This window comes from Astatotilapia calliptera, chromosome 11 (genome assembly GCF_964374335.1).
Source record: "Astatotilapia calliptera chromosome 11, fAstCal68.1, whole genome shotgun sequence".
NCBI lineage: Eukaryota > Metazoa > Chordata > Actinopteri > Cichliformes > Cichlidae > Astatotilapia > Astatotilapia calliptera.
This window is the reverse complement of record NC_137432.1, coordinates 24,602,744-24,629,988: the sequence shown is the minus strand read 5'-3', so window position 1 is coordinate 24,629,988 and position 27,245 is coordinate 24,602,744. Positions and strand designations below refer to the sequence as shown.

The 27,245-nt window shown below is 40.4% G+C and overlaps 2 protein-coding genes across 7 annotated transcripts in view; both read right to left on the bottom strand.

Moving 5' to 3' along the window:
- Window positions 1-14,351, bottom strand: part of clcn1b (chloride channel, voltage-sensitive 1b) — a 33,386-nt gene extending 19,035 nt beyond the window's left edge. Inside the window, exon 1 of the mRNA XM_026184611.2 lies at window positions 12,955-14,351. Within this exon, the coding sequence (XP_026040396.2) occupies window positions 12,955-13,005 (51 nt within the window). The 5' untranslated portion in view covers window positions 13,006-14,351. The remainder of the gene's footprint in view (window positions 1-12,954) is intronic.
- A 102-nt stretch (window positions 14,352-14,453) lies between these two features.
- On the bottom strand, window positions 14,454-25,298 carry casp2 (caspase 2, apoptosis-related cysteine peptidase). Of its 6 annotated transcripts, none has more exons than XM_026185607.2 (13): window positions 25,139-25,298; window positions 24,534-24,698; window positions 22,617-22,787; window positions 22,447-22,521; window positions 22,082-22,264; window positions 21,796-21,865; window positions 21,270-21,361; window positions 20,835-21,017; window positions 20,152-20,280; window positions 19,946-20,036; window positions 16,693-16,893; window positions 16,219-16,328; window positions 14,454-16,114 (listed from the first exon to the last, which is right to left on the bottom strand). In XM_026185607.2, exons 2-13 carry the CDS (start codon window positions 24,681-24,683, stop codon window positions 15,980-15,982), a joined length of 1,590 nt encoding a protein of 529 aa, XP_026041392.1. In that variant the 5' UTR covers window positions 24,684-24,698; window positions 25,139-25,298; the 3' UTR covers window positions 14,454-15,979. The 6 variants fall into 6 exon arrangements, with proteins under 6 accessions (XP_026041392.1, XP_026041393.1, XP_026041394.1 ...); XM_026185608.2 differs by having other exon boundaries at window positions 16,705-16,893; window positions 25,139-25,297; XM_026185609.2 differs by lacking the exon at window positions 22,082-22,264 and having other exon boundaries at window positions 25,139-25,297.
- Between the last annotated feature and the right edge of the window lie 1,947 nt (window positions 25,299-27,245).

Genomic DNA, 27,245 nt, shown 5'->3' with positions numbered 1-27,245 from the left:
AGAAGAGAAACAACACGCTAGAATGGAGAGGAGGGAGAGAACGAAAAACAGGCGAAATACCTCTGACAACTGAGACTTGGAAGAAGGATAAAACTGGATCTAGTGTGAAGAGTCTTGAGATAACGAGAAAGAGATGGGGAATGTGTGGCGTGTATGTAAGGGATACACACCAACCTGAATAGCCTGACAGACAGAAATAGACAAAATGGGCATAGAGATTGGAAAATCCCCGCCCTGAGCAAAGGAACGGTCTGGAAAAAAGCCAGAGGAAGATATTCGGAAAGAGAGGACATTCCACACGTTCCACTTCCGACTGCGTGTGCATTTTACACCTATGACTACACAGACACCTACACACATGCTGTCAAACACACACACATACATTCGGTCAGCTTGCACCGGACTCGTTAAAACTGTAGAAGCTGTAAAATACTGCAGATCCGGCTGCAGCTATGGTGTGTGCAACTGAAACCTACAGATCACATGCATCCCACCACACAGCAAAGCAAGAAACTGAATCATACAGAGAGCTGGCTGCCACACATTTCTGTCTCATGTTCACACAGGAAAGGAGAGCGGCCACATCCAACCATGAGGCCCAACTAGGACAAAAGCTCGGCTAACTGCACATAATTATGTGCTGGTGAAATGAAAGAAAGGTGAGACAAAAATCCACATCTTCTCTAAAAGTCTTTACGTCTACAGAGCGCAAGTTCATTTTTCTCCAGTTCAAGTGCACACAAAAAACAGCCTCACATAACCAGTCCACTGCAATACATGACTCACTACAACCACATGACAACGTGACTGATATAGAAGTTTATAATTAATACATGAATATACCACATAGCAGGTGGCCAAGCAGTTACTGCTGGAGGCTTTTGAAAACCTTTGATGCCTCTAAATCGTCGAGGAGGTTATTTTAAATCTCACTAAACACCACAAACCACAAACTGTTATTCAGAACAATGCTGCACCACTAACAGCTTAATACTCCTGTCCTTCAGCCCCGTAAAACCTGAGCTAACAGCAGGAGAAACAAAGTATTGTCAGTTATTTGTTAATATGCAAAGAGCTGGTTGAATATTACCTCCTCAAAACGGGTTGCAAGAGTTTGCATCACGCGGGAAAACGTATATTTAAAGTAAGTTACATACAAGTTTTTCTGTGTGATGTGAAGATGGAAACTGATGAAAGTTTTTGCAACGGAAAACTTCTCCTGAGTTCTGCTGCGATTATTTCTTCCAAAGGTTATGTTTTTTGACAGCAACTGAAGGTACCGTCTTGTTTCTATCTGCATACACCCACTGGACACTTTATTAGACACACCTGTTCAGTGGCACAGGCAATGGGGATTTTATTTATATAATACATTTAATTCATTATATGTAAACTGAGTAGCACAAAAGATAAAAATACAAAACTCCATTTAGGTTTACAGTGCCTCAAGACAATGAAAACAGCGAAATAAAACATTAAAAAACGCAGGTGTAGACCTGTGTGAACAAAAGAGTCTTGAGTCTGTTTTTTGAATGTTGGCACAGATGTTACTGATCTCAGGTCAGCAGAAAGCTTGGAACAGGACTACAGGAACTGAAAGCACTCTCAGCTAAAGAAGCAAAACAGAGAGGTGGAGTGTGCGGAGGAGCTTTGTGAACATGTGAGATTACCATCTAAGATCAAACAGACTGTCAGTCTCTGACTTTTTGGACCAACAACAATATTTCTGTCTTGTCTCTGTTCAGTTCTAAAAAGTTTCGAGACAACCAGCAGTTGATGTCATTAATGCAGCTCATTAGCTAATAAACAGAGGTCAGATCTTCAGAGGAAACTGATAGGTACAACTGTATATCATCTGCATAAGAGTGGTAGGATATATTATGATTCGTTATGACAGTACCAACTGGGAGAATGTAAATTTTAAAGTCTGTGAAGGTTCTCAGTCATCCAGGTCATCGTAGTCAAAGGAGCTTTCAAAGAAAAGCGTCTGGACTTCTTTAAGTTGCTTGAAGACGTTTCACCTCTCATCTGAGAAGCTTCTTCAGTTCTGGCTGATTGGGACCCAAACCCAATTTCACACCTTGGCTCAGGCAATTAGAGGATCATCAGGGGGTCCTTTTGTCCCTCTGTGGGGGGAAACTCCCGCTAGGTTTAAATCTGGGACTCTCCACCATTTGACCTTAGAACTGAAGAAGCTTCTTGGATGAGAGGTGAAACGGCTTCAAAAAGGTGTCCAACCAGTAATAGCAACGTGTATCTAATGAAGTGGCCAGCGAGTCTATAAGCACATAGGAGGATCTTTTCCTATCACTTTTTTAAATACAGAATTTAATTTAATTTCACACAAATGTCTGTCCAAGTTGTGAACAATGGAAGAACATAGTGAGGGAGATCTTTATAACAGAGAGGATGATTTTGTCGCTGAAATCTAAAGGAGGCACCTTTTTACATGAAAGTGTGGGAGAAATGCAGGACTGAAGAGGACTCAGATGGTTAGGCACTAAGATAATATATTATGAAATGTTAGATTATTGTTTATAAATTTGTTCAAATTTACTGAATAAATAATTAACAAAGAAAAAAACCTCCATGTTTGTTGTTAGAGTTTTGTTCTGTTGTTCTGACGATGGAAACAACCTAGGTAAGGGGATTAAGTAAAAGAAATAAAACATATGACAAGAAAATAGAGCTGTGCTAAAAAGATATCGTACTGAAGAATTTTCTGCTGCAAGTAAAGATAAAACGGTCTCCACTCATGACACTGACATATCTGATTTTCCTTTCTTTGTCTACAACCTTAAAAATGAGGAATGAATCCGTCAGTGAGCTGTTTGTGATTGTTTATTGTCTGCACTACAAACGAATAAAAATGTTCTAATGTGAAAAAACATGTTTTTATTTTGGGGCAAACCAGTTTACCTTCACATTTTGCTGCTTTAAAGGCAACAAGAACTCACATACTTTTACAGTTCTTCAGTCTAGCAAAAGATCACAGAGGTCACTGCTGATTACTTTCTAATTTCACCGCCTGCAAATGTATCACACAAATAACAGTGACCTCTGTCATCTTCCGCTGTATGGAAGAACAGGGCAGGTAAACAAGCCGTATTTTCATACGTTTATTAAAAAAACAGCAAATATTTAACAATATGGTTTTACAACACAGGTTTCTTGATTTTATATGTCAAAGTACACAAATCAGTAAAATGATCAATCGGTAAAATGTTGGAAAAGAGAGCTACGAAAAGAAATAGAGATTCAAATTCAGTGCATGCATATGATCCAAAGTGAATTTTGAAGATTAGAGAAAGACAGCAGAGGGCTGTGTAATTAAGTCATGGCAGAGAAAACAGAAAAAAAGAATCAACCTCTGACGAGCTACAGCCTTCGGTCCTCATGTCTTTACCTGGTTCTCATCACCTGTCTGTTGCATGATGCTGCAGCAGCTCTGTCTCTGTTCTGTCTCCGTGTCCTGCACTGCACGCAAATTCACCACTGCACTACACATTAGCACCAAAGCCCTAATCCATCAACATCATCAAACAGCCGCTGGCACCAGACAGCATCAAAACCAGGGACAGAAACAACAGGAACCTGTGCACTGTTCATAGAGAGAGAGGAAAAAATGTGACCTCTCATGCCCTGCCTCAAGGAAAAGAGAAAAATAACTGCAGCACAGTTGATGATGTCTTTCAAGCTTCTTCTTCCTAGTGTCTATCCTTGTTGAATAGGTGTGTTGCGTATGAACACGGCTGACAGATCATGACCATTGTTTAAAAGATAATACCCAACCCACTCCCAGATTGAGCCTGGGACCCATTTAACATAGTTAGACATTTTTTATTCTACACTTTCCCTCAGTTCAAATGAGATCCAGGTTGCCTTGAAGCTGCTGATGGAGCCTCAAAATGAGCCGAGTGACCTTCAGATGTCTGATAAGATTTTTTTTTCACTACCACACTGTGAACCTCAAACGAATTACAAATCTCATGTTGTGTAAATATAATCTTTAAAAGTAAATATCTTAACATATTCCTCTTGTTTTAAAGTAATTATTTTTAATTAACTGGAATTATTACTCAGCCAAATCCCACTTAAGTATAATTTTACTGGTCTTATCACTTTCACTAAAGAGGTTGTGTTTCTGGCAACGTTTGTATGTGTGTGTGTGTCATTCTGCCTGTAAACACGAGAGCTCGAAAAGAGTTTAATGAATTCTGATAAAACTTTGTAGGGGTGCAGAGGGGATCCATTAACATTTGGCTTACATTCACCAAAGTCTTCAAGGTCAACTTGAGGATTTATTGGTCAAAATTCTTAAAAGTGTGGTGTTTATTGTCAACATATAGAAAGTACTGTGTAAGGATTTAAAATACCATGCCACATTTGACCTCTGACCTCTCATTCAAGATCAACAGATCGATCAAAGGGATAAATCAGTGATTGCTGCTATTAATTATTTAATTAATTAATTAAGTTTTATATCATCTACATAGTGCAGTGGATGCACCTCCTTCTTCTGCTGAGTTTTATTTGTTTGCTTGCTCAAAATCTCAAAAAGTCTAAAATCTTTGTTGTTTCAATCTCTTTATCTTTGTGTTTTATGTTAGTTTGGGGTTTTTGCATTTGTCTTCATGTCACAATCAAAAACAAATTCAACAAGTGTGAAAAGTTTATTCAAAAATGTCATATTTGGGCATTTTTGGACTATTAATAAAGAGAAATTCACGATGTCACTTTGGGCTTTTAATATTTCTGTCACAAACTGAGCCGCAGCTCCTGCATTGTCAGAAAGTCACCTGACTGTGAAATGGTGAGACATAAAGACAAATAAAAGGTGAGAGCAAGCACGTCTCAGCAAGACAACAATGCCGACTGACAGCGTGAGAAAGACACTGAAAGCCGCGATTTATTAATGTCAGGTGACTTTGCTGTTTTCATCCCTCAGCCTTATGTTTACACTGTTTCGCATAACCTTGCATGTTCATTACACACCGAATCTCACAATCAATCATCATCAGTAACCACAGTTTGTCCAACTTTCACATACTTTTTGCACATTTTCTGTTGCCATTGTTTGGCTCCCAAATGTGGAATGACCTTCCCACTCCAAGTCAAGAACACAAGGACATATCCCTGCCTCTCCAAACTCCTCTTCCTCCTTTTCCCACACTTGTTTACTCTCCATGAGATTCCTGCGTAGCTCTCCTTGCTTTTTTCTCGTTAATCTCCGCGGACACACGGACGTAGCCAGGCGTTACTGTACGGTCCTGACACATCTCGTTATTAATTTCTCGCAAGAACCCGAGCTTCTACTGTTGTTCTTACTGCAAGTCTCACGGGATGAAGGAAATCGGAAAAATGTAAAACATCACTCCCTCGGGTTTGTTAAGACTAAAAGCCTGTATTCAAATTACGCCGGTGAGCAGTCGCGAGCTTTTAATTTGTTCATGGATCTGTTCTGTACGAGTTGGCTCGAACAAGATATTAAATATTGTAAAATAAAAGAAGCTTCAAGTGTAAACAAAACAAACAGGTTTGCAGAGAGAAAGAGAGAGAGAGAGACATGGAGAGAGAGAGGTTCAGTCACAGTGAGAGCTGCTGATAGATGCAGAGGTTGAAGGGCAGTGTGACATTGAGAGTTAATTAAAAAATACAAGCATATTCCTGTGTCCCTTGTGAGGGAGCACTGCATATTCATAAATATCTGTGTGTGTTTGTGCAGGTTTCTCAGCGCACAGAGTCTGTGTTTGTGTCTTAAATGAACATTACGTGTGTTTGTTAAGTGTGTGTGTGTGTGTGTGTGTGTGTGTGTGTGTGTGTGTGTGTGTGTGTGTGTGTGTGTGTGTGTGTGTGTGTGTGTGTGGTGAGGCCTTACAACAATATAGCCCTGTCCTGTAGCACAAGGTTAATGATAAAACCTGACCTGCTCACTGATGGACAGATCAGCAGATTACCCCCCTTACACACACACACACACACACACACACACACACACACACACACACACACACACACACACACACACACACACACACACATCCCAGCTATCACACACACTTCCACGAGTGTCTCCATATGCATACACTAATTAGCCAGCACAATAACAATTCCATGCCTCATCCAAACACTGTTCAAGCTGTCATTTTCTAATTAAGGCAAATCGAGGCAGCCAAAAAACAAAAAAACAAACTGTGTCTTACATGCGAGACCACACTTCATGTTACCACCAAGAAATTCAGAAAAATCAAACCAGTGAGGCCATTAAATCCTATCTAAACCTGGTTCATGTTCAATAAATAAAGGCACAACATGAAATTTAAAGTCGGCGAAAAGAAAACGGAAGCTAGAATTCAATTACTTTTGCATGCATGCATTTCATCTTGCAAAAGCAGTTCACTATTTAGGGAGGAAATAGTGAGCCTTACCAGAAACTGATCGATATTCAGACCTGTCTGAAAAGTATTGATGCGCTCCCTCATCTTCTCAGCTCTTCCTCCTGCTCACTGTCTTGCATGTGTCCAACACTCAGTAATGCCTTCTCTGAATATCTGTCTTACAACTGTCCTTCCCTGTCTTTGCCAGTGTGAGGGACACGTACCTGCTACCTGCTTCCATACAGTGAAAGAGTGTAGTGACTCTTAGGTGAGTGTGCGCGCACACACACACACACTAAAAAGGGAAAGCAGCAGAGGTTAATACAGACACTTGAAGCTTGACAATAAATTGTCAGCAGCTCTTAATTCAGCAGGGTAGATTCCCAGTCATGCAGCCAATCTGGCAGATTCCAGCAGCAAGATCATAAATGATACCCAGCAGGCAGGATGCAAGCTCAAGGCATGAAAATAATACCTGCTGACTGAGAGAGGACCATAAATATATTAACATTGTGTATGGATAATGCTGCACTGCTCTTCAAGTGCCTTCAGCATGAATGGCATGCTTCACTAAAGCCTGGCTGAGCCCCGGTACAATGTGCCATATCATGTTTTTATTCCTCTGTTTCTGTACACAGAAGCCTTTTTTGGTGCCATTAATTAATGCTTAAGTTACATAAAAACATGATGTGAGACTTTACACACAGTAAACCTTACTGTAAAAGCACAAATTAGCTTCCTTTAATTATAAAATACAGCCTATAAAACAGTTTAATCTTCTATAAAATGTTCATTACAAACTCAAAGCGATTTCTTTGGTTTAAGTTGATGACCTCAGCTTCTGTTTTCCCAACTGTGGTACTTAAAATGGGTCAGTCTGGTGTTCTGTTCTGACCCAGCAATTCTCACGTGGTTTATGTGCCATTTGGGGAAGAGGCAGTCTGATTTGGGAATGTTGAGTTTGACGTGGCGATTTTATGGATTTATAAACTCTATAATTGTTATTCTGGATTAGTTTGTGTTTATGTGTTTACTCCAGCAATGCACTTCACAGATTAGTTAATAGCTTACTGTGAAGACACCTCTTGACTTTGTTGCATATGTGCTGCATGTTCTGCCACATGTGCTGTAGAAGGTGCTGATAGTATCGTAAACAATGCCTTTGGAAACACACTAAATTACCCCAAGTTATGGTTTTCTTTTCTCTTCTGTTTGGAGAAGCATACGCGTTTTTGTACACATATTGCACAGATATGAACTGTGATGCCAGTATAGCCGCGATAAGCCGTGGATATCAGTCGGCTTCTATTTTGGGGAGCTGATGATTTATGATCCCAGCAGGAAGCAGTTTGTAATGTTCTTGAGATCTGGCAAAAACAAGAAACGTCAGTCAGTTTGGAGGGCTGTCGGGTTGTATTTAACTTGAACTGTGGTAGTATAGGATCCCCTATCATCACCAGCAACTACAGTTAGCCCTGCACTTTTATTAGTAGTTATTATTTTACCTGTTTGTAAGAAATATTTCACTTCATATGTGTAGTAGAAGACAGAATCCAACCACTCTTCTTTGCACAAGCATGTCCCAAAAAAAGACAGATGAAAGCAGATTTTTAATAGAGAACTAATGCACATCAGTCTGAAAAAATATTAAGCCGCTGTGAGTGTAATGGATGGCCTTCTTTTTCCTGATGTAAATATTTCAGGTATCACTCAGTATTTTGGGTATTTTATTCCTTATTAGAGAGGAAATTAGTGGAAAGAAGAGACGTGGTGGACTGACACTTTGACATAGTCTGACTGTGGCTTAAATCCTTAATCCCGCCCCCTTTGATATCAGTTTGATTCATTGTTTAACATTTATTATTTGTTTACATTTGTTCTCTTCTGGGCAGTCTAACAACTCTACATTTGTGATTTTTAAAGGGGACCTGTAATGAGTTTTTTTTTGCAGATGTTCATATATGGCTGAAGTTTCCTGTTGTCAGATCAACATATGTCCAAGCAATCACTGTGAACCAAAGGGTCAGAGTTCAAAATATTCAAAAAGCTTGGTTTCAGGGGTTATTTTCTACTCTTGTTAGGTGAGGGCTGTGTGCGGACAGGGATAGGACCCAAGGTGCAGACTCCAGAGACAGATGTGAACTCAAAACCGCTTTAATGTTAAACTCAAATATAACATAACTGGAAACAATCAAAATAAACTAACACCGGCGGACTGACAGAACACACAGCTTGGTAAACGGTAGATCGCGACACGGACACAGAGAAACACAGGGCTTAAATACACAGAAGGAGCAATCAGGGAATGAATAACAGGAGGGAAACACAGCTGGGGCAAATCAGAACTGACGAGACAAAAGGAAGCGTAAACTGAACACACTGAGATAAGACAGAGACCTTCAAAGTAAAACAGGAAACACATAACACAGACTCACATGCAGGCACTACAGAGGGAACAGAGACGTGGGACCAGGGCAGACACAAACACTGACTGAACACGGGGATATAGGAACTAAGGATACACAGAGACGCGAACTAGACAAGGGGATACAGGTGATAGGGGAGACAGAGCAACTAAAGAAGACAGAGACATAAACCATAAGACAGAACTCAAAGAAACCAAAGACTAAAAAGTATAAATAATATAATAAACTCAAATACCCTGGGTCAACGACCCAGGCATCCTAACAACTCTTGGCTATGAAGTAGAGTGGATTTCCATAAAATCCCTTAAACAAAGGAGTAAAAGGGGCTAAAACAGCTTATTTCAGACAATAGTTGAACACTGGAGCGACATCAAAGTCCGGTATGAGTTAATCAAGGCTTATTGTGACTGAATTATGCAAAGCTACCCTGAATCTGAAATTAAAAATACAAAGTTGGAAAAAAGTACAATGGGTTTCTTTTAAAACTGATATATTAATAGAAATGTATTCATTTATTAGACAGAAAGCGTTTAAGTACCAAATTCCCACGAGTCCATTTTATGGAAGTTTGTTTTTGGGTTTATCTGAAAAGCTCAAGTTATGCATCTTGAAATTCAGAGTAATTAACTCAAAGTTGTAGTAAAATTTCAACATTAAAAAAAAGAAATTTAAACAATCCAGTGGTGGCAACAAGCTTTCATATTTTCAGTCACCAGCAGTATTAAATGTTCTATTTCTTGTGATTTTGGCTCCACTCTCCATAAGCAACACAATGTTTTATGATTTTCCACTTTCACACACCCATAAAGGTACCGTTACAGATCAGAAATCTGCGTTTATGAATTTCAGAAACACAAAAAGTTACTTTTTTGTCTATTTTTCCAAGCGGTCTCTCTTGCATCTGGACTCTTTGGAGACCTTTCACCTTTCTGCCTCACTCTTCACCCTCAAACTTTCCCGTTCACCAACCCTTGTCCACGTCCATCCAACCCCCCCACCCCTGAGGTGAAACCTTACTCGTCGATAAATTTAGCAGCAGTGTGATCCAACGTTCACTGACACACTTCTCCCCAGTTCTCCCTCTGCCTCTCTCTCTGACGCTGTTTGCCTCTCTTTCGGGCCATCTCTCCCAGGAGGCTTGTTGAACAGACAGATGGAAGGCTTTAACCTTTACACAAAACAATAACAAGCTATTGACACTATTTAGCAATGTGACATTTCACCTTTATGCTATGGAAGTAACATCCAACTGTTTAATTATTACATTAGAACTACCCCTGTAATTGAAAAAACGTGTCCGCATTATCGTATGAAATTTAATGGCTTAATCGTCTACATTGCAGTCATTCCAGCCCACGGGACATTTGGCAGGTGAACGTTATCCCTTTTAGTAGCCTGTAACATTTGAGACTTATGGGATCTATTTCACTGCTGTTGACATTCTCACAGATTGAGACTCGTCTCCTCACACAACCTCGCTTTTAACCTCATCCATCACATCAACTGTTACACACAACCAGATGTAAAAAGCAGGCACAAATATACACTGTGTGTGTGTGTGTGTGTGTGTGTGTGTGTGTGTGTGTGTGTGTGTGTGTGTGTGTGTGTGTGTGTGTGTGTGTGTGTGTGTGTGTGTGTACATCTTCACAAGCAGCGATTTGCTCTTGTCACTGTGGAAACGTCTGTCAGTGTGACAAGAGTCCACAGAGGGAGCTTCCTCTTTGGGAAAGTGAAGAGTCACCAACAGTTGTGTGATTTTAAATTAATAAACACTACTCTGCAAGGCCAGTGAGCATTAATTTTTGTGGGTGGATAATTTAAAGATCCATCACTTAAATGTCATTAAATATCACAGAAAACCAGATAAACAAAAAAGAAACTAAATTAATTCAAATCTTTTATTAGCTTTTGTCTAAAGTTGAACTTTTCTAATTATTATATTGGTATTTTTAAACTTCTCCATATTCTCTACCCTCATTGGACTGACAGTGCAAGTCTTTTGGTGTTGCCTGGGCTAAACTGTTGACTACACCTGATGAGGTGTGGATAAAGACATGCCCGAGGCCAAATTGAAGGGTGGACAGCATTTCTTTCCAGACATCCTCATGATCTCTTCACTGCCTTTTTAAAAAAGATTTTTTAGCTGAGATTATTAAGCAATTTAACAGAAAACCCATAGGTTAGTGGTTTCCACATTCACAGAAGGGTCCCTGGTTCAGTCCCAAATCCTTTTGGTTTAAGGAAATGCATTTGGCGTAAAAATCTGCCAAATTAAAAATTTGGTGCTAACTGTATTGGCGAATCATTGCGAATAAGGAAGCAGCTTAAAATTGCTTTTATTCCTAAAAACTCTGGTCAGTCCGCACACTTTTGTGCCAGGAACCTCCAGAAACCACTGCCAACCAGTTGGGGAAAACACATTTTTCCAGGGCAACCAGTGTTTGGTCCATAGCTCGAGAGTAATCTGCGCATGAGGTCACATGAGAAAAAAAAAAGAAAAAAAAAGAGGTCACACTTTTGCTTGTTATGAAAATGTATAAATCAGTCGACTGGTGCCACTAAAATCTTTCGTCACCTAGTTTGTGTAATTTGTGAAGAACCAAATCATGTAAGTGAATGAAAACTAAACATTAACCTTCTGAGGGCAAAGTTACTTTTTTTGTAATACGGCTTCATTCATCACACAATCCTCTAAAGCAAAAACTGACCCTCGAGTGCTGTTTGAACATCATTGAAAGGCTTGTTGTGAATTAAGTTGAAATAACAGTTATATGTGATCTAAAAGCAAATCTCAGGCGTAACATCAACACTTACTGCACCTAAAAACAAGCACTAAAAACAGACAGTCATCTTCAGTTTAAGGCACCGGTGTGAATCTGTGAACCAGCCAAACTAACCACAGGAGAGTTCTCCTGATCAATAAACAAATTATATCAGGACGATCTATTAACAGCTCTGCACATAAAATCCTCTGATCCTTCAAGGCTCGAATTTCCTCTCACGCAGACACAGCTTTCACACCTGAGAGATGTGTGACTTCACAGAGACATTAAGCTTGTAAACAGCGTGATTTAATTAATTGTCTTATTTATATCTGACTTGTGCAGCACCAAGGGACTGAAGGAGGACCAGGGATTTGGGATTTGCTCTGGACAATCGTCCATCTTCTCAAAGGCGAAGAGGAAGACGAGCAGAAGGACGGACTGACACACTGCTGTTGCTCCTCCGCACTTGATCAGTTACATGAATATACACAGCCCAGCTGCTCCAGCCTCAATTGCTCATTGTCTTGTCTCAAACTCACAATCAGCTCTGCAGAAAAGAGCATGCTGAAGCTGTTAGTAATCTATGACCACAGCAGAGAAGAGAATAAAAATGCTAAAAAAAAAGAGTCAATAGTGGCTAAATGTCACCAGACATCTTGAGATGCTCCTGGGAGGAATGACTATCATTCTGGATAAGCATTTAAACAGATGAACTGGAGGATAAAGTGACATGACTTCATCTCACCACGTACATCTAACCTGTCTGCTCCGGTTTCCTGTATATAGGTATTTATATCCACCGCCACATGTAAACAGCAATGACTTTACAAGGCATCAGAAAGAAGATGCACATGAGTCGCAAAAGAAATGTAAACGATCGAGGGTTTTTTCCATTTTCCCAGGGATGACTTTCCATTTATCGCCTTCACTCAGCTGGTTGAGGCGTGGGCGGTGAGAAATTGTACAGACTGTTCGTGTATATCCGAGCTGCAGAAATAAAGTTGACATGAAGTTGCATAAATCTTGTTCGAGAAGAAAAGACAGAGTTGGGGTGGGTGGGGGGAGGATGAGAGCGGAGATGAAGATTATTGATTTAGTAGGAGAGCACGAGGACTTTGTATGATGGAGCAGAGAAGCATGATGGGTAGAAAAAGTAGGCATAGGAGAGAAGTAATGAAGGCTAGACCAAAAAAAAATAAAATCATTAAGAATGAAGAACGGTTAAAAAAAAAGGGTTTGAAGAGAGGAAGTGACAGGTGAATTGATGGAAAGATGAGAGAGAAGCAGGTGTGATGGCAGAACAAGAGAAACGAGGGAAAACCTTTGGAAGTTAAAGATAGGACAGCATACAGGCAGGCAAGTAAAGGAAGATTGGGAAAGACCTACCAGGGTCTGTTGGTATCTCAGAGCCTTCCTTTGCGATGCATCTGCAGCCATTGACACGCTGTCACTGATCCAAAAATAATCTCGCTGGACACCCCAGCATTTCTAATGGCGTGGGCAACAGCAATGCCACACACACATACACAAACACACACACACACGCTGCCTTATTGTATACCCACTTCACACCAGGTCAAAAACACCACAAAAACATCTAAAGTTTCTCAGTCTCAAACACACTCATTGCATAGAGATAGTCCGTAAGCACAGGTGAGGTCCATCCCGAAAGCGCCTTTCTCCAGATGACCCACAGTCTAAGAGCCATCCAGCTCCACCGCAACACCGACAGACACAGACAGAAATCAGAAAGGCAGACAAAGCAGAGCAAAGCCATCTGATGAGGCAGTGAAGGACACACTGCTTTCCTTTATTAGAACTGCAGACACCTAATAACACACACACACACACAACTTGTTGCCCTAAGCAGCACCCTCCCTGCCAGACGGCCATTAGGTGTGTGTGTTTGGATGGCCTGTTCTTGTTTGGACAGGAGTGTTGAGAGGGGTGGTAGTTGGAAGGATCCCCCCCCCCGCCCCAACATAGGGCTGCCCCTGCAACGTGAGCAGGAAGGTGCACATGACACCCCTATGACAGCCCGCACCTATTCAGCCAATGCCGCAAGGCAATCCCCGTAACACTCACATGCTATGGCAGCCCTCTCTTAGAAGGAGGGGGAAAGAAAAAAAAATCACCCCTAAACACACCCCCAATAGCAAGAGCTCAGCTCATACTGATCAGCTCTGCACAGGCTCCAGGTACCAAGAGGATAAGCGAGGAGGTGAATTTGTGCTTTACATCGGGCCTTTGGTGTGCTCAGCCAACATCCCATTCAAGCAACTTTAAATTAAACATCTCTAGTTCACTGGCGGGTTTCTCCTCTGGTTCCTCCTCCTAACCCGTTGACACCGGCAGCTATTATGACAACCACAAAGGCACAGGCAGATCCCCCCCTAACCCAGCCCTGCTTTGTGGCCCACACCCTAATGCATAACAGCCTGATCTCACAGCTATACCGGAGGCCAGGGAGAAATGTGTTACACAGACCACCGGCGTGTGCGTGTATGTCAAACGAGAATGATTGTGGACAGCTGGCCCGGGGGGCTCTATCTGATACACTAAGAACATTATCAGTGGGTGGCGGGCAGTGTGAGAGATGTGTACGTTGTCCCGGTCGCAGCACGACCTGAGCACAGCGGAATAGTGGGGAGCCAGTTATACTATACCTGAGAACGGAGGGGGACAGGCTGAACGCCGGGAACAACACACACAAACACAGCAACAAGGAGGATCAAATGGAGCGGAGCATGCACAGGAGCGGCAACAGTGTACATTTGAGCAGAGGGCCTTGACTTTACGGATGCAACGTGATCTAAACCTGTGCATAAAAGCTGTCGTTGCAGAAAATGCAATTACAAACACAGCTTTAAGAACAAACACAGACATTTTTTATTGTTTAAAACCCACAGCCTTTTATTATACTCAACATTTGGCAGTAATTAATATTGAAGTCTCTCCTGCCCCCTCCCCACCCTACATCACATCACCCTACAAAGCACTTCAGCAGAGTTTGGCAGCAAAACGTCTCATTCTACAGGAAAACTATCCTCTTATAACAGTCCAATCTTTTCCTCTCTTAAGTTATGTTTCTTAATTATTAAAACTAAAACCTAAGTGGAGTGAGCACGCTTCAGACCAGGGTAAACTCTGCTAAGACCGCCTCATACACAGGATCTTTAAAATCATCCCTTTACTGATAGTTAACAATCAATACTGTTTCAACCACTGTGCCCCTCACTGCAACACTGCTGTAACTAAAACATACTTTGCCTGGTCAGTTTTCTTTTCTTTCTGGGAACCATAAATTCTGGAGCAGCTTTCAGAAATACTTTGTTTGGAGGTGTGCCAGAGACTTATAATATGCTATGAAAGCAGCACCATGGTCATAAACTTATCCAACACATCATCCTCAGCTGGCACAGGCTTTTTTTAAATGGAAGACACTTTTTTATGTGTTGTGCATCGATTATAGTAAAATACAATGGCGAGACTGACTAAATATGCAGCTCCTATGCAGGAACAAACACTACAAGTAAAATGTGTAAAGGTCAGAGTTCATACTGTCTGTAAGTGACCCTACATGTAGCACCAGACTGCACTCCACCACCCTGACAGAGAAATTTACTAAATATCAGTAAATGTCAATTTAAAGTGAGAAGATAAACTTCATACTGAAGCTGCCCTGTAGGTGTTGTTCTTTTCGTAAGGCAAACTATGTGAGGAAAAAAAATCATATATTTTAATTTAATAGTTCAAAAACTCTATTGTTTAATTTTAAACATAGCTGTCTGTAACCATGGCTGCCATGACAATAAAGCTCTTCTTCAACTGAAGGAGATGTTAATATTGATGAAATCAAGATGCTGAAATGCATTTTGCTGCGCTGCCCCCTGCCTGTCACTTCGTTAATAACAAGAAATGTTCATAACATTTAACATACATTATGTACAAATATAAGAATGGGCCTTACAATCCTTATAAAAAGAATTCCATACAAAATAAAGCCACAAAAATAGATCTGTGTACAAAATACATTTTAAAAAGAGGCTTGTGAAAGCTCAAAGTAGCTGTGCAGTTTGACTGCAAAGGATTAACATCTAAACCCTCTAACTGACATAGACACAGACACACAAATATATACATGAGCACATTGTATGCCAATAGGTTGCCCATTTCCATGTACATGTAGATTAACAGAAGCTCGCTCCTTTTTTCTTTCCAGGATTTGTGTATATGTGTGTGTGCTTGTGAATGTCTAGTGGTTTGAATGGACAAATTAAAACCACTAGACATTTGGATGTCAAGTTGTAACAGGGGGGAATGTGTGAGTGTGTGGTGTGCAATAAACAGCTGTGATGCCCTTACTCCAGGCTTCAATACAAGGAATGATCTGTGTGTGTTAATGTGCATATTAATACTGGGGCTGGTGTTTGGGGAAAAAGTAGAGGTCTTTGCACAATGAGCTGGTGAACTCTGACATTTCTTTGCAGCGGTGGTGGGCAGTACCTGGGGCGTAGCCCTCCCTCTCCTTAATACGACTGTTCACCTGGGAGAAAAAGAAAAAAAAAAGACATGTTGGTTTCAAAAATGTATTATATATCAAAATAGCAGTTTGTAATCTGCAACTGCAGTCTGAAAAAACATGTTTACCTGCACCAATATGTCCGCAAGGTGGGTGTCTCTGGCGTGGAGGCGGAGTGCTGAGTTGAGTTCCTGGATAAACCAGGATCCTCTCTTAGTGTTTCGCATGGCTGCTGTGCCTTGAGGAGGAAAAGATCAAACAGCAGAAGTGTAATACATCAAGATGAGACACAGAAAGACAGAGCGAAGGTGTTGTCTGGTAGAGCTTTACGTAATAAAGCTTTACATAATAAGAATCAATTTCAGATCCACTTTTGATTCGCTTGTGCACAAAAAAACCCTCTCAAGCAGAAATTTTAATTGCACTGCACAAAAAGCAGAAATAATGATTAGGGCCAAAGATAATTTAAAAAAGAAGAATTACAAAACCATTACTGCTGATCCCGATGGCCTCATTAGTTTTCCTCTTACACCAGTGTTTCAGTTAATGAATAAAATATCATATATAAACCCACCCCAGAATAACAAATTAGATAAACTTACAAATTCTCTGACCTTTGAGAGACGCAAAGCCACAGATCATGTCCGACCGCTGGGGAAGTTTAATCCTGGGTCTTCCTGTGTCCCCCCTCTGTCTGGAGTCTGCATCCCCCTGTCCCTCCCTGCCAGCATCCCGCTGTTCACAGCTTGGTGAGCACGTCCTCTTTGGCCCGTCTATCTGCTCCACGCCACAGTCCATCTCCTCTGGAAGACAAGTAAGTTTCAATTAGGCCCAAAAAGATCTAGCAGCAATATTATTGCAATAACTGGGTTGGATTACTGCAGTTTTTAGTCATTTGTCTCAAATATTCTTTAATAATGAATGCAACTGTCCACCAAAGGGGCAAAGCATTTTATTGACACTATAGGCCAGTGAAAACAAACCAAAGCAGAAGAGATTAAAACTGAAAGATTAAAAAATGCATGTGTGATTCAACGCTGCACTGTAACACCACCTGAGCAGACATAGATGGAGCAATGAAGCTGTGCCTGCTCAGTTAGCATGCTTCTCAAGCTGTTGCCCCAGTCTTAAAAAAGCTAAACAGCTTGAACTCAATGGGTTTCCTGCAGCTCTTTGATAAACTCAAGTATTATTCCAAATGAATTCTGGAAAAAGTCTGAAAGCGAAGCTATCACTGGCATTTAGCATGAGCCCTGGTTGAAATGTTTTTCTAAACTTCTGAACGGCAGAAAACGAAGAAATCTTGCACTGAAATTTACATAGCACTTTTCTAGTCCTCCTGACTGCCCCCAAAGCACTCTACACCACAAGCCACATTCACACAGCACTACGCCGCAGGCACTTTGAAGCCTTTAGCTATCCATCCATCCATTTCTTTAACCGTTTAAAGGACTCAGGGTCACAGGAGAGCTAAATCCTATCCCGGCTAACATTGAGTGAGGAGTGGCATACACCCTGGACAGGTCTCCAGTAGGGCTGAACGATTATGGAAAATAATCTAATTGCGATTTTTTGCCCCAATATTGCGATTGCGATGCGATATGCGATTATTTTTTAAGGTCTTTGTCTTCTGTATTATTAAACAAAGACAAGCAATACATCATATAGTATGGCCAATACTATATTACATTAATTTTAAACTGTTCTTTCCTGGAAGACAGACCTCTGTTATGATGACATGAGGTGATGCATGAATTGATGACTGACATTTTTATTTAACTTCTTCAATCACAACAGTATATTTGAACATACACAATAGTTTATTTTTAGCTTACAAACATCTGAGCATAAAGTGCTGACAAGGAACCCTGGTGTAAACATTAAAATGAAAGTCAGTACAATGTGCAGATTGCAGAAATATACATAAACAAAATCAGTGGCTTTACCACACTCAGTTTTTCGACATCTGTGAACTACTAGACAGTCATTCAATTAAAAAATAATATTAAATAAATAAAACTAATAAATAAAAAATACACACATCTTACTGATCTCTGCAGTCAGTAACATTACACATAAAGTGCAAACATAATAGCAATTGTATAAACACACACACACAAACACGCCTTTAAAGTTTAAAGGCGTGAAATTGGACGGGCTAGTTCTGATTAGCGTCACCGCTGTCTCGGTGGAGTTTAATAAACTCGGCCGTCTGCTTCTTGCTATCTAAAATATAACCAGACACTGGTGTAAATTCTCGACTGTCTCATACTTCTGTTTAATAAGTTTTCTGTTTGACGTTTAGTCAGCTGTGTGAAAACCAAGGAGGAACCCACCCGGGGGATTAATAAAGTTTTATTTTATCTAATCTAATAACTTTAATCTCAGCCAAACCGATTTACTCACGAACAAACAAAACACTGAAAAAAGCCCAACAATAACATTTTTAGGTTGTCTAAGTGACTTATATATTACGTTTAACCCGAGCAGCGAAACTCCGCGGTGATCTGAAAATGATGTGCCGGGAGTTGTGCCGCTCTCGGCCGCATCAGTAACCCTCGAGCTCCCGGCTAGCTGTCGAGCTGGTGGGTAGCAGACGCCTCTGAAAACGTCGAAGCACTTTTGCAAATATGGGATATCTTGATAAACCGAGCAGATATTTGATGTTTACACAACTACTTTCTCGCCTGAAAATATTTTAAAAGTTTATTTTGTGACCCAGAAAGATTAGTATGAGTAATTTTAAAACTTAGTAGCGGCCGCCATTGTTGGAAACTGGAGTTTGGCTGGGCCGCGCTATGAATTCTGGGATATGGTAGTAATTTGGACAGCCTTCGGCGCGTCGCTGTGACGTAATCGGTCTACAAATGCGGCCTCAGGAGGATGCAGCCCATGAATTTGGACATGTCCAGAGTATAATCGCAGCCTTTGCGGTTAGAAAATTGCACTTGATCATGTCGCGATATTATCGCAAATGCGATATATCGTTCAGCCCTAGTCTCCAGGCTATCACAGAGACATTCACACCGGCGGCCAACTGGGAATCACAAATTCCACTAACGTGCATGCCCTAGACTGGTGGAGGATCCTGGGTTACTTGGAGGGAAAACCATGCAGGCACACAGAGAACATGTATATTCCACAAAACAAGGACCCTCTTGCGGTGACCTCACAGTGTTAACCACTGTGTTGCAAACAACGCTTACTTATTTTTCTTACTTATTAAGAAAAACTGGCAGTATACCAATGTATCCATGAACACTCTAAATAAGCAATATCTGAATTTCACTGAAGCTATTTCCAGAGCTGCTAAGCACATCTAATAGCCTTTCAGCAGCACACCTGTGTTGGGCTCTGTGTGCAGCGAGGGAGTGTGGGAAGTAATTAGGTTTGCTCCTGAGGGGTCTAAGGATCTGTCATGAGCATCACTGGGTGTGCAGTCAGGCCATAACCTCCGTCACAGAGACAGAACAACTGACTTGGAGCTTGTTAAGCCACAGATTCATTTTATTTTTATTGTGCTGAATTTGTTTGAAGTTTCATCAAAATATTATAAAGAAGATGAAAACTGACACAAAACTGAGATTTTGGCACAATCCACAGCTGGAACTGTAGAGTAAATGGGCGATTCTGAAACTGCCACCCACTGTGATTCTCTCAGTGGGCATGACAATGACAGCAGACAACATCTGGCCATGTGAAGGGGAAGATTGGTACCACTATTTCATAATGCTGCACGGCTCTGAGAGATTTTACCCAGGTAGTTTCTCAGAACTGTGGACAGTGCAGTCCCCAGAACATGTTTACCGTATAATTCTTTTTTATTGCTGTGCTGCACAATCTCATTCATCTTACCTCCTCTGCAGGCCTGGATGAAAAACATCTTTGGTTTGTTTTGTAGAAGTGGACAGTGTGCATTGTCAAAGGCCTCAAACACCCAGTCCAACTGAAATTGACCAAGTTAAACACAATTAGCATTAAATGTCAGAAAAAAGCAGTTGAATCTTTGTTATTGAATGACATACCATACATCTACACAGTAAAGTGTCAGACAAACTGACCTGGAGGAGTTTGCCATCTGTACCGTACACTGCCCCTTCCACTCCGTGGGAGAGCAGACACACCACACAGCTGTCCACTGTCCGGTGCTCTGGCCGTCTGGAAAAGTTCTCAATGCAGGTCCTCATACCCTACACAAGAATACGAACAAGAACAAGCATCAGCATATGTGGTCAAAGTCAGCGTTAACACAAACGCAACAATCTTTCAGTCCAAATTTCATAGAAGCTGTATTCAAACATTTTCATTCTCACTAATGGAAACACTCAACTTAGGGTCTGACTTAAAGTGTGCAGGATGACACCCCCTCACTAGCAATGGATTCATTAGACCATGATGTGCAGTAAACAATCAGGTTCAAGGCAGGATATGTGCATCTGGACTTAAATTAATTAAACGTGAAGTGTGTTTACTTTGTGACAAACCTCCCACCTTCCTCAGACAGCAGTGAAAGTGGGCTAACCAGAACAAATCCTACATTAAAAAAACCTGTCTACACCATATCCCCAGTCTTTCTTAACTTAAACATTTCAACAAGTGACTTTCTCCAAACTGTGTCAGGTGAAGAGGTTGCTGAGGATCTAACATCTTCTTTTGTTTGGCCCAAACGTCCTTTCTTTAGGTTTATCAATAAATAAGATAAAAGTGTCACATTTCCAACATCCTGCAAAATCCATCATTTTACCTGAGCAGTGAGGTCTCTGTGCACAGCAACAATGTAATCCAGCTCTGTAAAAACCTTCCTGAGGACCTCATCATCCACCTCGCCACCTTTTCTAGGGTCAAGGTCAGGGGCAGCACAAGGGTCAAAGGTCACATTACTGATCACCAAGCCAAAACCACGAGGCGATGAACTCAACCTGTAAGACTGAATAAGAATGGAATGACCTATATAAGAAAATTCATACACAATAAGGTTTTTTGTTTTAATCTGTTTAAAACAAAAAACCTTAACAAAGTGACAAAACCCAAAGATTAAATTTGCAATTTTTATGCTTGTTATATAAACATAGCTAAATGCTGAAGACATGCATTTTTAGGCGGTCGCAGTAAATCCAAACAAAACTGAGCACCTTTGCATGGGCTCAACTGACCCGCTGATGGGAAAACAAAATCGTACCTGCTGGCAGCGGGAGAGGTAAAAGTCAGGTGTGCAGGGTAGGACCGGACTGTTGATGGGACTGTCAGCATCCAGACTAAACTCCATGGATTCTGCAGCACATACACACAAACAATCACAAACTAATACAAACTGAACTATTCTTAGTCCTCATCACTGAATGGAGTTGTCTAACAGCAGAGTATCATGTTGTCAATGAGTCATTCTTGGGGTGTGGTGCCTGCAGGTAGAGACAGTAGGTACCTGCTAGAAAAACAACATTTCTACACTTTTTTCTATGATGTGTGTTTATAACAGTTCAAATAATCAACAGAATAACAGGAGACTAAAGGCCTAAAGTGGTCAGTGGCTACAGAATGGTTTTTTTTGTGACATATATATTAAATTGTCTTAACAATGAACAACACATAAAGCCTTTTGTTGAGAAACAACTTCATGTCTCCAGGGAAACAAGACTGACAACAACATTACACACACTGAAACCCATTTTGAAATGAACGCATAGACGCTCTGCAGCACCGCTCACCATGTGTCCTTGCTCTCTTGGCTGCAATTTCCTCCTGAGTTGGAAGTGGAAGAGAAGAGTCCATAGACCTCTGAAATTTAAAATGATACACAAATTATTAAAGACAGACCGTACAAAAAAGATAATGAAGGATTTTGTTCTATACAGTGGAAGCAGCTGTTGTTTTTGTAGGAATATGACATCTGCAGTCCTAGATTAAATATTTGGGAAACTCCTGCCTGCCTTTCTACTTCAGGTGGGCCATCTGGATATATATAATGAGATGGATGCATTTTGTGATTCTCACATCTGTCTGCATATCTGCTCCTCGTTTCTTTGTCCTCAGTCTCTGTTTGTTCCTGTCCTCAGCCCTGACTGTGGGTAAGTCTCTGACTGATGACTCTGAGCCAGGCCAGCTATCTGATGCCTGGACTGGGAATGATGAGGTGCTGCTCACCTCATACATTTCCTCTCTGTCTTCTGAAGATGCCTGCCAAACGTCATGTTACTGAAGCTTACAATTCCCAAAATATTACTCTATATAATCTTAGCATTTATAATTAAAGAAAAATCTATTAAAGAGGCATGAAAGGCGTTCAATGATGCAATGATGTCTTCTACTTCAAAAATGCCAAGAGTGACATTGCCTTCGATAATCTTAGGCAAGCTCACCTCTCTCTTCTTTTTTGTTATTTCCATAACCAGCTGCCCTGCCTTCTCCTGTGGCTCCTCCTCAGGCTGAAAACTCTGTGAGCAGAAAGCAGTCTAAGAACTGCACTAAATCTGCTGTTTATACTGCTGCTGTGCGACATGTGTATGGTTGATGTCAAGTACACACTCACATCTGTGTGTGTCTCTCTGCCATCTTTCTCTGGTGATTTTATGAGCAGGTCGTAGAGGTGTTTCTGTTCAGTATCTTGAAGAGCTGAGCAGAAACTGCTGAAGGCTCTGGGTCCACGTTTTGGTAAGAGTAGAAGCAAACGCCAGCTGCGTTTCTGAGACGTTTGCTCTGCCTGGAGTAGAAGAGATCACATCGGAAACATAAAATTTACTAACAATGAATTAATTAAAAAATACATTTGGTTTTACTTTTTTTTCACCTTCTCAACATTATAACATTTGATTGTGAATTCATCCAGACACCTTAAACTTTAGATGTTTAAAGGTGGTCCTCAGACAGGACAGTCGGAAGTAAAGATTTCAACCTTGAGGGATTAAATCAAAACTTTCACAAATGCCTTTTCCACCAAATATAAGCCTGTTCTATGTTGATGCCTTTTGAGAAACAGCCGACAATTTGAAAGGTTACTATGCTGTAATTATTAGAAGTTGCAGTAAAATCATGGCAGACACAAACTATTTATTATGGCATCTCCTCTGACATTAGCCTGGCAATTTGTGGTGCTGTGCCAGTGCCAGCTTTCTGGCATTAGTTCTAGATTGGTAACCAGCATTGTGTCGGTGGAAAAGGGATATTAATGTCTCTGAAGGACGTTGCCCTGTGGTTCCCAGCTGGTTTTCTCTGGTAAACCTCTAAAATAGTAAGATCCCTAAGTCTTTGGATAGTGAGACACTAGACTCTCCAGTCTAGACTTTCAGTTTAAATGCATAAGGTTTAGCAAAAGTATTTTGTTAATAATTTAGGAAAGCAGACATTTCTTGCATTGTTACACATCTTTCACATGCTTGAAGTATTTAGAACAGGTGTGGCATGTTCCCTAATTATTTCAATTACCAAATCAAAATAATAAAAAGCATGTAGAGATTTTAAGTGCTGACTTTGCAGTTAGTCTATATATGCATCCAATGATAAATAAATATGAAGGGTTTTATTAGGCTGTAAAAACATTACATAGCTATTAAAAAAGCTTGCAGAATGACAGAATTAAAATGTGTTCAATTTTCATAATTATATTTTCCATTTCTGTGAGTCCGCTCAGGTCTGAATGAAGTAAATTTTGTCATCAGATGGGGAGCGTGAGTGGCCACGTGGACAGCCACGTGCCCGCCTGCATTTTGTGACTATGCAGAATCATCTGAGGAGAATTTACATTACAGTGAACCAACTATGTAAATACCTGAGGTGACGGACTTTAAAGAAGAATAAGAGTATACAGTTCGATTATACTTAACTAGAAAACCCAAAACTTCTCTGGGACAGATAAACCTAATTAAAGTGTACCTAAATCACAGCACAGAAGATAAAGGCCTCATTCAAAGCACAACTACTCATCACTGAATAGGCAGTGTTGATAATTTGCTGTGATAATAGATGTAGAAGGATCCATCAATCACATCATGACTGCTTTATTTCTAATCAAAAGCGTTAGCATGCTGAAAGAAAAATATTATACTATACTATAAACTATATCACTGTCGAACTTTATGGATTTGACTGTGAGAGATCTTTTTAATTGTAGAATTAATCATCTACTTTATTAACTACCTATCTAACTCATGTTTTCTCTGCCACTGGAGCCTATACTAGCTGCCAGAGTGCAGAAATGGTGGTAGTTCCTGTAAAACTGCAGGAAACATTTCTGTAGTCACCTTTTACTTAACAGCTATTTCATGGGAGGGTTAGAGGTTCTGACTCCCACATACATTTAAACCACAAGCTAAAAACTGACCATAACCTTCAGCAAAGTTGCTGACAGCCAAGTTAACTTCAATTTAAGCAAACTGAAGGTAACTCAAAGTCACATAACTGTTAAGAATCAGCTGTCTCACTGTTAATATAGTAGTTATTATCCACATACCATAATGCTCTCTGCCATGCTCTCCGTGAGGATGTCTTCTGCCTGCAGTGACTGTATGAGCAGCTCATCCACCACCAGCTGTCTGCACAGGATAGCTGAGTTTCTTCGGAGAGCCTGCCTGTCCCGCTCCATCATGCCACACTCCAACATTTTTCCCCTCAAAAACTGTATCCAGAGCAGGTAACAAGATACACGAACATTGTGAACAATACAAGCATATGGACGTTTTTGTCCAACACTGGGAACAGTCACTTTATTAGCTTGGCTCCTCAGTTACACCCTTATAACAAAATACAACACAAGCGATAACGTTACCATGAGGCACTCTTTGAGCCAGCAATAATAAACCAGTAACAACAGAAGCTGAACAATACAATGGTAAACTCAGTAAAGTATCTACCAAATAATAAGATAAAGAGGAAAAATAATGGAAGTACAATATTAGCAATGTAAGTTTACTATGCTGAGTTACAATAAAAGAGAAGTTACGCTAATCTAAATGGTGTTGGGTGATGGTGATAAACGCTAGCTAACTAGCTAGCTAACTTCGACTTTCTCTGCACTGAAGTGGGTTTAATATGACTCCCCGCATCCCCACTACTTACCTCTCTTCTGTTCCTGCAACAGACTATCAACACACCCTAAAAATGAGCAAAATGTCTCCGTAAGTCCCTTTACTAAACGCAAACTAACAACATCCCGTCTACAAGCCACAGACGAACTTCCGCGGGGTAAACAGACCATCAGACTCTTCGAGTTTGATTCTGACCAATGAGAGCGGTGTACAGTTTGAGTGGCGTTTCAGTGAACCAATCGTTTCTTCTTTTCTTCTTAATGGCATCTTAACCGTACAGTAAACTGCTGTGTGAACAACAGAAATAAGGGTATTTTGAATTTGAATCTCATTTCAGTTAATAAGTAACCAATTGATAAGAAGGCAGGCACAAAGGCCTCTCGAATAGAGAGCTATTTAAAAAGGAGGAGTGTAAAGACACTTAAAGGTCACATATTTGCAGCAGGGTTGCTGCACACTCTCTATATGCTCATTTAAAGCTGAGGAGCACGAGCCAAAGAATTTCATTATGGATAAATGTGGCTACACTGTTTATCTGTACATGACAATAAAACTTGAAACTTGGGTTTAAAATTTGAGTTTGTAAATGAGCAATGGCAGGATAAGTTGTAATGTAAGGTCCTGCCTCCAGTTACAATCTGATATTCAAAACAACCTGATGTCAGTTTTTTAGTATAAAGGGGAAAAACAAGCTCCATTGATATTTAACAAATGTTAAAATACCAAATAATAAGAACTAAGAAATAATGAATTTATCCCAGATTTGGGAAATTATTTTGTTATAACAGTTCTGTTATTACAGTTCTGTACTTTTTCAAACAAACAAACAAAAATACAAAACTTGCTTCTAGCCACAACAAGAGGAACAGGAAATTTTGAAATATGATAAGGAAATTGAGACACACGTTTGCAGTGAGGGGGAACAAAATAAGTGTGGGACACACTAATGATAAAAGGTAGAGTGGACTTTAATCATACAGGGTGACAAAATGTGGTATGAAATTATCAGTCCGTAAGAGGAGGTGATTTGCTGCCTGTCCAGGAAGTGGTGCAGAAGGTGGTCATGATTGATAACAGTTTGCTCAGTGACTTCCACCACAGCTTCAGAAGTGTCCAGTTCAGTGGAGGTGCATCTTTTTCTGTCAGTCATATCCCTTATACTTGAGTACTCTATGCTTTTCACTCAACCATGATTACTTGATAGCTAAACCTATCTGTTTAGCTGTTTAAATATATAAAATTGACATTTTAAACAGAGCATTCTTGTATACATTGCAAAGTTTGTGTGTGAAAGGAAGCCACCTGTTTTCCTTTTTAAATTATTCTTTAATGTTTGCCATTGCAGTTCCCTCAAAGAGATATTTCACTTAAATGTCATAGCTTTATTTGAGCTGGTGATTGAAATTTAGAAAGTTAGTCCATCTGCTCATGAAAAAGCAATACTCAGAATAAAGTTTACAATTTTGAATCCAAATTGTTGTACCAGAGGTTTCTTTTCTTCTTTCCCAGTTCAGTAATAATATTACAAGCTCCAACGTTGAGAACCATGAACTAAAATAATAATTAGTGCAATAAAACCATACTAAATAAATCATTTTAATGAATAAAATATGACGAATCACATAAAACTAATGGAGGAACATTTCTGGTACAATTTATTCTTACTGGGCGTATTTTACAATAAGGCATCAGAGTTACACACACATTATGACAAACACAGAGACAGACAGCAACCATTAATGCATTAGAACCAACAGGTGAGTGCTTTGCATTGCATGTATTCCTGCCTTTCTGTTTTTCCTCGCTTTCTTACTTCCTTTTCCATCCCTCTCTCTCTGTCACTCCCTCCTTCACCCTCCCCTGCTGTCTATCTCCTCACCCTCACTGTGTGACCTGTCAATAATTGATGATTCTCACTGACTCAAAGGGTAGCAGGTCCGGGAGAAAATGTCTCACTCATTTCTTTATTTATTTACACGCCTATCTTTAAGCTCAGCCGGTCTGTGAAACTACCACAAGCGTCACTCGGGATCGATAGCGCGAAGCAGCGTGGAGCACCTGACCGTGTCCATCTTACAGTTAGCGGCGGCGGCTGCACCTGTGACCACGAGCGGGTTAATGCTGCCTGTCTGGCTGAC